This window comes from Genypterus blacodes, unplaced genomic scaffold (assembly GCF_046128005.1).
Source record: "Genypterus blacodes isolate CSIRO-AG114 ecotype Tasmania unplaced genomic scaffold, CSIRO-AGI_Gbla_v1 ptg000156l_1, whole genome shotgun sequence".
NCBI lineage: Eukaryota > Metazoa > Chordata > Actinopteri > Ophidiiformes > Ophidiidae > Genypterus > Genypterus blacodes.
In genome coordinates this window covers 8,817,501-8,828,858 of record NW_027466957.1, presented here as the reverse complement: position 1 = coordinate 8,828,858, position 11,358 = coordinate 8,817,501, and the positions used below count along the sequence as shown (strand labels likewise).

The 11,358-nt window shown below is 46.5% G+C and overlaps 1 protein-coding gene across 5 annotated transcripts in view; it reads right to left on the bottom strand.

Moving 5' to 3' along the window:
• Window positions 1-966: 966 nt before the first annotated feature.
• Window positions 967-11,358, bottom strand: part of LOC143013131 (uncharacterized) — a 26,811-nt gene continuing 16,419 nt past the window's right edge. For 4 of the 5 annotated variants that reach the window (XM_076166624.1, XM_076166627.1, XM_076166626.1 and 1 more), the window contains exons 3-9: window positions 11,295-11,355; window positions 11,019-11,109; window positions 10,493-10,932; window positions 10,251-10,406; window positions 9,995-10,168; window positions 7,582-7,716; window positions 967-4,357 (exon numbers count right to left, since the gene is read on the bottom strand). In XM_076166624.1, the coding sequence (XP_076022739.1) occupies window positions 3,815-4,357; window positions 7,582-7,716; window positions 9,995-10,168; window positions 10,251-10,406; window positions 10,493-10,932; window positions 11,019-11,109; window positions 11,295-11,355 (1,600 nt within the window). In that variant the 3' untranslated portion in view covers window positions 967-3,814. The remainder of the gene's footprint in view (window positions 4,358-7,581; window positions 7,717-9,994; window positions 10,169-10,250; window positions 10,407-10,492; window positions 10,933-11,018; window positions 11,110-11,294; window positions 11,356-11,358) is intronic. The other variant, XM_076166628.1, reaches the window with a different exon arrangement.

Here is an 11,358-nt window from a genome sequence, read left to right as displayed (position 1 = left end):
GCCCCCTCCGCCGCGCTCCCATTGGTCCGCTGTATACATAAACATTACACTTTGGCATGCGTCCACGGCGAGGCGGCCTGTGATTGGCTGGCGCGGGGGCGTCAATCACTTTTTCTGTCAACCAAATAATGTGGGTTGGTGGAAAAGGGGGCGTGCCCAACAGTTTACCGGCCGGTGTCTGTCGACGAAGAAGAGCCGGTCTGCGAAGAGGGAGAGAGAGAGGGAGAGAGAGAGAGAGAGGGAGAGAGAGAGAGAGAGAGGGAGGGAGGGAGTGATAGAAAAACAGCCTGCAGGCCCGAAGCAGCAAACTGCGCACTTAAATGCCGCTCTGCAAATCTAATGGTGATCGTGCCCGTCGTGTTTTACCGACATGAACCATTACGCCGCTCTCTTACCGATTAACTGAATATCCACGGTCATAATCTTTATGTATATATTCACCATATGCCCTTCTAAAAATGAATAAATAGTGTAATGAAATAGTGTAATTAAGTTATCAAAGTTCAGTGTTAAGAGACTTAGTCTAAGAGGAACACTGAACTGCTTTTGGGTACAAGTGGTTAATATTATTCCAAACAGGACACGTTTTACTGTTGTATTTAAATGTATCCTGAAGTGTTTCTGTTATCTTGTCTCCTCCTTTGCACAGGGGTGAGCTCACTCAGGACCACTCGTGTATCACTTTGAAAATATGTTCACAAACTCAGCATTACCTTTCATGACAAAGAACAGGGCAATCATATTGTAAAATTGGTTAAATGCCAAAGCCCCCTTATCCGACCTATATTCTTAAAATGCTTGCTTCTGCTTTATCGCTTAATTTCACTATTTATTGCAAGCTACAGTGATAACTGTGTAAAAACCTATTACAAAGGCAGACTATGCCTAACATCGATCTGTTTACTTTGTTTTACTGTTATGATAATGCCTTGTTTTCTCTAGTCTAAAGCAATAATACTACAGGGGAAAGATAAACACACACATTATAATGTGCCACTTTATTAAAAAAGTAAAAACTTATTTTAATATTTTATGAAGATTATTATAAAACATTACAATCTTTTGCATATCTGTACCATCACACTATATTTTATTATATGCACTATTTTTTTGACTAAACCCTGTGGTTCAAGAACAAACAACATTGGCTACAGCTGTCACAGCAGTACTGGCCCATAATTATATCTTAAGACGGTTAACAAACAGTATCTGTAACCGCATGGAAAGCCTGAAACATTTTGCGTCCACAAAGTACAATGTGTCTGTGATAACCATCTTTTTCCCCCCCACAAATATACTGTATGTTAAACTGGAACAACATCAGAACACAGTATTTTACACATTTACATCTTTATACTGTATTTGTTTGTGCAACGAGCATCTGCTTCGATCAGATTACAACAGTGTTCAACCAAACAGATCGGGTCAGTGCTTTCCCTCAGGAGAAATGTGACACAAAGTGACAGCCAGAGAAAAAGGATTATGTGTGATAGTGATTTCCAGCCAACATTGTCTATGGGAAGCTTCAACCCGAGCTTGTTAAGCGTCTCAGCTGTTAGCCATTTCTCATATCAGACAGTAGTTGAGCTGTTGGTGCATTGCTGATATCAGACAGGGGTTGGCCTGACCCACAGCCTCTGCCCCCCTTCGTCCCTCATATCACTCCCTGAGTCCTCAGAACTGGACATCAAAGGCCCCTCCCCTGCACAGCCAGGGAGAGAGGTGAGGCAGAGAAAAGAGGTCTGTGTTGGTTATTGGAGGATGAACACAACTGGGGGAGGGAGGATATGAAAGGCCTAACCAAGTGGAAGCAAAATGTTGCTCCCCCCTCCTAAACTGGAAACCCACATGGTTCAATTTTGCAGTGTGTGTGTGCCTGTATGTGTGCAAGTTCACACACATACACATACACGCACACACATTGGAAGGAGGAGGGTCCAATGGGTCCTTGTCCAATTGCAGTGATCCTCATTCAGCTTTATTCTGGCTTCTCTTGCTCTTGTTCTCCCTCCCTCAAGCCTCTGCCCCCTCCTCTCCCTCTGCCCCCCCCCCAAGTCATTGCTTTGGAAAACTGCATGATGCTTTGCATCGCATGGCAAAATAGTACAACAGAAAACAATGAACAAACAATAAACAATTAGGCAGTTAGGTACCACAATATTTGTTTTCAGTTCCATATATCAAAGCATGCACTTTTTATCAAGCAGGAAAAATTGCACTAACAACATAAAAGTAGTTTTCATGGCAGTGGCATGAGCTATTCAAACAATGGCATTGTCAATAGGTAAGAAAACAGTGCATTAAGAAAATACAGAGTGCATTTGTTTTTTGTTTTTACATACTTTTAAGATTTCTTAACCCTTCTGTTCATTGCACGGGTGCTCTTCCTCCTATATCTCTTAGCCTGTGAGCAGTTTTGATATCTCTCTGCCTCTTATTTTTGCAACCCTTTATTAAGCCTCTGCTGTTATTATTTCTTCCCCTGTTGTTTCTTTGTAAATGTTCCCCCAAAGTGTCATGGGAGAAACAGTGTTTACAATGGAAGAGAAGTCAGAGCTTAAGCAGGGGAGGAGGGTGGGGAGAGGGAAGGGGCCACTCTCCAAAGGACACTTGCTGGTCATTTTAATGCCCAGCACTTTATTTTCCTTGGATTCTGGGCCTTCCATTACTACTCCAACCACAGGACAGTGAACAGTAGGGAGCTCTGGCTTTGACATGTGACTGGACAGCGAATAAGGACTGTGCTTAGGACAGAACCATAACATGTTAACGCACAATAAAGCCAAACAGTCCTACAGCTGTTCACTGTGGCATTAGAAAGGTCATTAATCAAATGTTTATGGTGCCCAATGACATGACTGCACAGGCAGGCACATTCCTTATTAATTTGGATACCCTTCACACCCTTATTTATCTATATAAACAGATTAATGTTCCGTAAGGTACAGAGTTGTGAAATCTGTTGCCCTCATATCACAGTTGGGAAGTTCCCCCCCGGACCTGATTGCTTTGCCCTGCAAAACTCTGCCTCTGTGTGTGTGTCTGTGTGGGATTGTGTCAGGGTGTGTCATCATGCCTCAGGTTAGAAATGTTTGCCAAATCAGAGCGTGGATTGTTTAAGAAAATGAATAATTTCTGTTAAATGTAAGGATTCATGTTGAGCTGAAACGACACACGTTTCGCAATCATCACTGCTTAACATGTTGGGGCGCAGAGACGGTGACTTAGAAATTAGGACGCTGTACTCTGATTGTTTCACAGCAGCGCTGCCTTTCTGACCAATTGTGAGTCAGGCACCGCAACTCTTTCTACCAGGCAACCAGTGAGCTAGAGAACCTGTTTCAGATGTTTGCTTAGGGAGAGCCAAGCACAGCAAATCTCTGTCATCTATCTGCTTATATTACATAAGTTCCCCCCACAAAGAGGTGTGTGTGTTTCTGTGTGTCTGCGTGTTGTGACTTACACAGCACACTTGTAGCACATTTATATAAAAATAAAGATATGATGGGAAATGATATACAAAGGTGAGTACGGTGACACAGTAAGTTAAAGATGAATATGCGAGTTGTGTTTTTGTTGTCAAAACACATTTGGTCCATTGGGACTCAACAAGGCTTAGGCTGGTTCTGAGGTGCAGACAAATCAAGTCTAGACCTTGACTAAGACCCTGTTTGAACCTGATGTCAACACAAAATGGATCCTCATGTTGTTTGACTATAGTGGGTCTATGTACAGTCAAGTGTTTGCCAATAAACAGACGGTCCCTGTCATGACTCTGTACCAGTGGGTCTCCATCTCGTCCCGTCCCCACCAGCTACAGGCCAGTGACGTACATCTCCATCCCGTCATTGAAGGTGAAGATGGTGGTGGTGCCGGAGCTGCTGCCCCCTTGTTTCACGTCGCTGATGGTCTCATAGAAGTTTTCTCCTCCAGGGGGGCCTCTCACAGGTGGGACAGGGGGTCCTGAACCTTGAGGTGGCCCAGGCGCTGCCTGCTGCTGCTGCTGCTGCTGTGGCTGCTGCTGTGGCTGCTTCTTCCGCTTTAGAGTGGCACTGCCCCCAACTGTGTTGCTATTGGATCCTGCCTGCTCACGTTTCCGGTGAGTGTTGATAGTAGCATACGCAGGGTCAGTCTCGGCCACCACGCATGAAGGCCAGGACCTGTCACCTACAGGCTCGTAGCAGGGCTCCTCATGGGAACGGGTTTGGCCCTGGATCCCTCGGCCTCGACCCCGTAAAGCCCCGTTTCCCTTCGAGCTCTCCCCGCCAAAGGATCGTGGGAGGGTCTTGGCTCCGCTGTAATCCATGGCAGGTTTTTTCCTCTGGGTTTTACACACGATGGAGTAGGTGTCAGCAATCTGAGAACACAGACAGGAGGAGAGGGACATGGCGTCACTCAACTACAGTACAACTCTATCTCACAGTCCATAGGCTCCCTGAAATAGACACTGACTGTTATTCTGCTTGGCTAAAGTTGAACAAAGTGGAATATTCAACAGGCCGCAATGTGCTGGGATGTAAATAATCAGTCACCATAAATTCCAACAGTTCTGCGTTTGTTTGTTTTGAGCATTTACAGACTACATGTGGGACGTCAGCGCACAGGAAGTCAGCATATGAGTAAACATGCACCTGCTGATAATTTGTCTGGTGCAAATCATTACATGAGCGCATCCTTGCTCGCACAATGATTCATGGATGTGTGGGTGTGTATACTGGAAATTGCACATGTGTTGACAGAGCCTCCTCTGTGCAGTAACCTAACCTATTTTGGTCAGGTATGGATAAGAGAGAGTAAACCGTGTTATCAGCCGGTGGAGGTCTTGGACCGACCAGTTAAAATTTCACCACAACTGCCTTGGCCGCAGAGCAGCAGGTGGTGTGAAGGACCTGGAAGACAGCCAAGTCTCTCAAAAGAGAAAAGCAGCTCAGAGGTATTGACTAATGGACCTGGATCAAGTGCAGTTTGCTTATGTCGAAGCACATGTATGCGTGTTTTTGAATGTAGTTAGGTGTGTGTGTGTGTGTGTGTGTGTGTGTGTGAATGCATTCGTTTGTGTCAGTGCGCTTTCAGTGACGCCACAAGATTTGTTACCAAGCACTCCCAGCTGAAAGGCATGCGCGGCCTCTCGCAGGGAATTTGGCTAAACCAGTGTTGTGACCTCTGGCATTTCTGTGTCGAGATACTATTTGAGATACAGACTGAATTCAAGAGCCCGAGAGCAAAGGATTGTGGGACATGGGGCTGTGTTTACCTTCTGTGTTCACACCCAGATCAGCAGCTCTGCTCTACTGGCCCTGAAAAACACTGGCTATGCAAAGTCTCTCTCTCTTTCTCGTGCTCACCCCATACACACATACACACATACACAAATACACACACACGCACACACAAGTTGCCATTGTTTTGCTCTGCCCCCGAAAACTAAAACCTAAGAGCATAGAGACAGGAGGCTGTACTTTCTCTCTCTTTTCTCTGTCTCCTTTAAGTTTCTTTTTCCCATAACTATGTATTTTACAAAAAACAACATTGATTAAGTTAGGGAGATATAACTGGTGTTCCGGTGTAAAGCTGTGACTGAGTGAAGATGTCTCCTTCTCTGTCTTTCTCCTTTGCCTGCAGACCTCAAGCCTAGCTTCCACCCAGCCCTCACAAATCTCTAGTGTGTGACCTTTTGGCATAAACATGGACCCTGGCGTATGCTACAAGTGTGCGTGCGCACCGAGTGCACTGTGTATCTTTGCATGCGCTTGTCTGTCTGTGCAATTTATGAACACAGCATTTGCAGTTCTGTGCAGCAGAGGAAGGAAGTCACAAGATGATGGGGATTTCAAAACTGGGCTGCAGCTGTTGAGGAAGCCTGTGCATTGTGTGTTTTCTTTTCTCCTCCCCTCTGCCTGAGCTCGTCTCTGCTCCATCTCTTCTGATTGTGCTTTAGAGCATTAGCTCTTCGCTTAGACTGAGGGGTTAGAGAGTCACAGTGGTTATCAGCCAAAGCTCAACAGTTTGTACGATCGATGCATCTGTGTGCGATCAACTCCATAAACAGCAAATATGGCACAAGTTTGGTCTGCAAGCAGTCGGAATTTATCTGGTACGACATGCTTTGTGCAACGTGATTGGTTGGGGGAGGCAGCGCCTCCTTATAACCACGAAGGGAGTGGAGCCGAAGGAGAGAGCGCCCGAGAAAAGGAGGAGGTCTATGTGGGAGTGGAAACTCAACACCCTCTGACGGCTGCAACTGACAAACTCCAGAGGATACAAAGTAAATGGGCAAGTTAGGGCAACAACAAACTCTCAGACTGAAAACACTAACCCACGACAGAAAGAGGAGACGGAGAGAGAGAGAGGGAAAGAGAGAGAGAGAGAGAGAGAGAGAGAGAGAGAGAGAGAGAGAGAGAGAGAGAAGGAGAGAGAGTGCAGATTGTACTCAAGGCCAGCTGCTCTGTGTGCCCCAGTGTGATTTGCAGAGGAGGAGTTAAACCCATGAGGGCAAACAGCAGAGACTTAACCCCTTATTCTCCACACACAACTCTCCAAATTCCAAATACATCCAGGATCAGCATTGACGTATACCAATATATAAGAAACTTACCAGCAGCTTAGGATGCTGCTTTGACACTTCTTCCCAACTTCAATTTGTGCTCATCTAGATTCTAGATCAAATCCCCACTCCATTCCTCCTAGCTGGAATCTAGAGCTTATTTTACAGAGATGCCAACAAATTTACACATATGGAAAAAACTTCCGCCTGGGATGATGATGATGATGATGACGATGATTGTGGAAAACAGAAGCTGTGTCAAAGGCTGGACTAATAATAGTTAGTGATCTATTTCAGTGACATCCCCTCTTCGTCCACTCGCCTTCACCCCCAAACTCCCCCAACCCCCTTGAGGCACGACTAAAGTTACGCAACTATTCAACGCTCAGCTGGGAGCGAAGAAAAAGGGACGACTGCGAGTGGAAAGGTGGGGGTGGAGCGGCAGCGTGTGTGAGCATATGTGGTGGGGGGATGTGACATGATTGGAGTGCAGACTTCCCCCTCTCAACACCAGACATTCAGTTCCATATAGACAGGTCAGTGTGTAGCTTGTATACTTAGGCCAAGCCAATCACTATATATATGTGTGTGTGTGGACTGATAAGGCAAAAAGGTCAACCTAAAGCAAACATCTCCATCAATTCAAGGGGGTGATTCATTCATTTATGGACGATCGGCTCCGTCCTTTTAGACTGTTACATGATTGGGAGCAGGGGGCGGGGTTGGTGGGAGATTGATTGGTTGAAGGTTCAGGCGAGGGTGTGTGTGAGTGCTGGGGCCCTGTATGCGTCCTCATATGACATGCAGGTCACAGGGCAGCGCTGTTATGACGGCAAGTCCGATCGACCGAGCGCCCCCACCTCACAAATTTGAGACCTGTCCATCTGCACGGACACCACCCGTCCTCTCCCGTCCCACGTGGAGTGGTCCTCCCTATACGCTCCCCTCCCCCTTCCCCTCCCCTCCCCACTAACACAATCTCCTCCACTCCCTTCCCTTTCCCCCCTCTCCCTCTTTGTCTCTGTCTCTGGCATTACCTCCTTAGCAGTTGGGGGTAATGGGTGCCCCTGTCCGTTCTCTCCCAGGTTCGGAGGTGGGTGCAAGGTGATGATGTCATCGTCCTCGGGAGGCTTCCAGATGTATTGCTCCCCGTTGCCCATGAATACCGCCTCCTGGTGAAAATTTTGAAAAAAGGAGCAGTTATGACAAAGACAAACAACGACAAACATCACATCATCACACCACGGAAGTTTCTTAAGGAAAGTGAAGTTTTGTCCTTTTTGTCTGTGCCTGTGTTTGTCCTGTGAGCTGCGGTTTATCTGTTTGTTCAACAGAAACACAGAGTCCATGTTGCACAGTGTGAGTGGCTTGTGTGTCTGTGTGTGAGAGTGCATTTACACATTTGTTCTGGTCAGAGATCCAGATTGCGTGGAGGGTTGACACACTGTGGGATGATTAGACCAGCTGCTCTAATCAAATACCTGCTGCACGGCTCCAAACATGATCACTAACCAAACAAACTTCTGAAGCCTCACTGACATAAAGTAAGCCTCCATTTCCACCGTGTCGGCCATGTCAAAACGATAACATTCTTTGAAATACATTTTGCTCTCTGAGGGCAGCTTTCATGTCAAGATCCAGACAAAAGAATAGTGGCACTGTCATGAAGAGCGTGGGCGGAAATCATCCAGCTGACAGCTGCTCAGAGACCAGCTCCTAACAGGAATCAGATGCTGGCCAAATCTTGTAACATTTCCTTTGTTGTTTTGGCTTTGTTTCTATAGCTACAGTGAACTCCTGTCGCTTTATAAAAGAACCGATCTTGAACGTACAGAAGTAAAACTGAAAGATGTTACTGAGCTGAGCCTCAGTAATGACGGATCCACATGTGGAGGCATGTTGACTGAATCAGTTCTTCCTCCCATGAACTTTAAGACGTTTTATGCAAATCTTCTCATAATTCTTTATCAATTTGACACATAAAATTCTTATAATTATCTGACGATTATGAGCACGATTATGAAAGTTTTCATCTTCTTTGCTGAAGAGTAAAAAGCACATTAAAAATAAAATGCATTATTATTATTATTATTTTTAAATTATGATATACCTTTTTGTAGTATGTTTTCAGGACTTTGTAAGATTTCATAAATACTTACTCATACATGAGTTAATAGTACTTTTCTCAGGCTTTGTTTCTGAGTATTTGTCGTATTTGGTTGAAGGAGAAAAAGTCTTCAGTCTGATATAAATAAAGAAATAAGAGGGATTGACAGGGAACAAATACGACACTGCTCCTGTTAACTTCTTTGATCATTGTTGGTGATCTAGAGCAATTAGACACCAATTAGGCAGAACACAGCGGTGTGTGTACACAGGGCTGCACTTTACTGAGAATGATTAAATTTTTATGTGCACCTCCTGTGCAGAGAGAGAGAGAGAGAGAGAGAGCGATAGAGAGAGAGAGAGCAAGAGAGAGAGAGAGAGAGAGAGAGAGAGAGAGCGAGAGAGAGAAAGTGAGTAATAGAAGCCGAGCAGAGTAAATGGCTTCAATATGTGAACATTATTTATCCCCACGGCTACCTGTTTTTAGATAGAGTCACTGATGGATTCATGAAAACACACGTGAATGCACACACACACACACGCCTGCACACAAACCATACACACACACAAGCCTCTTGGCAGCTTTCCAAGCACTTACATAATCCATCCTTCCACTCTGGCCACTCCAATAACATGTAGCAGTTACAGAGCGAATGAAACGTAGGTGCACACACACACACGCAAGCACGCACGCGCGCGCACACACGCATACACACGCACACACACACACACACACACACACACACACACAGACACACACACAGACACACACACACACTCGCATTTTACAGTGCAGAGCATCAACTGTGTTAACACCCACAGCAAAGACACAATTGTTTAAACAACTTTGTCTTAAGTCACTGAACAAAGTCACCAGTTTTATGCCTGCAATGAACACACACATACGCACACACACCCATTTGAGTGCCAGCAGGAAAGGCCGAACACCATCCGATCATTGTCCTTCAATTTCCCTTTCAGAGCTGCCTCAACCTTTGGCCTTGTGGGTATACAGTTTACCTACGGTCATCCCAACACACACGCACGCGCACACACACACACACACACACACACACACACACACACACACACACGTGTATGTTCTGTCTACTATGAATAATGAAAAAGAAATTAGGGAAAATAGGAATAAATGTATCGTAATGTAAGTCAAAACTCAATCAGGAGACTCAAATGATAAAATAAAAATACATATGGAAACATGTAAGAGCCTTATTGCTGAAAGTTTGTGGACAGCGCCCTCTGGTGGTGAAGAGACAGACTTACAAGCTGGAATGCTGGCTGGCTTTAAATGGACACAAAGCTCACACAGAGCGACTGGGCTACCTTAGGGAAGGCGTGCAGGTGAAACGGCTCCAGTGCTTTGCGTGGAAACTCCTGACTGCGGTGTAGTGGAGGAGGAAGAGGATGAAGAGGAGCAGAGGGCGAGTCGCTCACGCTCGATTGGCTGTCTGACTGGCTGTCAGCCCCGTTGCTCTCTTTCCTGTTTCCCTTGTCAACCTCCAGGGATCAATGGAGCAACATCAATATGACTCTATACATTTAACAAAGATTGATTAGTTAGTTCTGACTTCAGTTTTACCTTTTTGAACTTCCGTATGGATGCGTACTCGGCCCCCGCTGGGTCTTGGTTGGTCAGATTATTGATGGAGGCCAGAGGGGACCTGCTGATCCCACTCACCCCGTTACCTCTTCCCCTTGCCGCTCCGTTAACGGCGCCGCCGTTCCCTCTGCCGCCCTGAGGGAAAGAAAAACAGAGGATAGGTTGTTTTTATGACAACAGTTTGGTGACAAAGGATGTGCAGACGAGTGGTGTGTACGTACGTTCCCATTTCGGGCTCCTCTGGCCAGACCGGGGGAGCTTTGTGCAGCCCTGATTGTAGCCAGAGTGTTACTGGACGTGACCGGAGGTGTGGACGGCACCTTGGGGTCCCGGACGCCGACAGTCTCGTACAGGCTGTCGTCCAGGCAGCGGGGAGGCACAGGGTTGTTCCTCAAACCCACCTCAGTGTAGGTGTGGTCCCTGCTCTCTCCTCCCCCTCCCCCTGCTCCTCCTCCTCCCCCTTCTCCTCCTCCTGCCCCTCCTCCTCCATCTCCTCCTCTGTCCGCTCCTCCTCCTGCTCCTGCTCCTGCTACTCCTCCTGCCTCGGGGCTGGTGGGTATCTGGGGAAGCTGGCGGCCGTGAGAGGGCCTCAGATCCGTCTGGGAGCGGCGACAGTGGAGGAGGAGGAGGTCCATGCTGGCCGGACGGTTCTTAGGCACACCTGCAGAGAGGAGGAGGAGGAGGAGTGAGGAAGAGTATACAAGAGAGAATATAAGAGTTTGCGATTCCATGTCAACCCTCACTTACCATTTCCATTGCAGGGAAAGCGGTTGATCTCGTGCAGCCTGGTGTCAGATTTGCTCATGGAGTTCAGTTTTGGATGCCTAAGTGACCCCTGCTGTACACACACACACACACACACACACACACACATACGGTCATGTGAATACAGGCAGAGGGATTACACATGTAAAGAGAGAGAGAGAGCGAGAGCGAGAGAGAGAGAGAGAGAGAGAGAGAGAGAGAGAGAGAAAGAGAAAGAGAGAAAGAGAGAGAGAGAGAGAGAGAAAGAGTGCATCTCACCATATTCACAGACGTGCCTTTCTCTCCGGCTGGCGGGTGCTTGCTCTTGCTCTTGCTTTTTCTG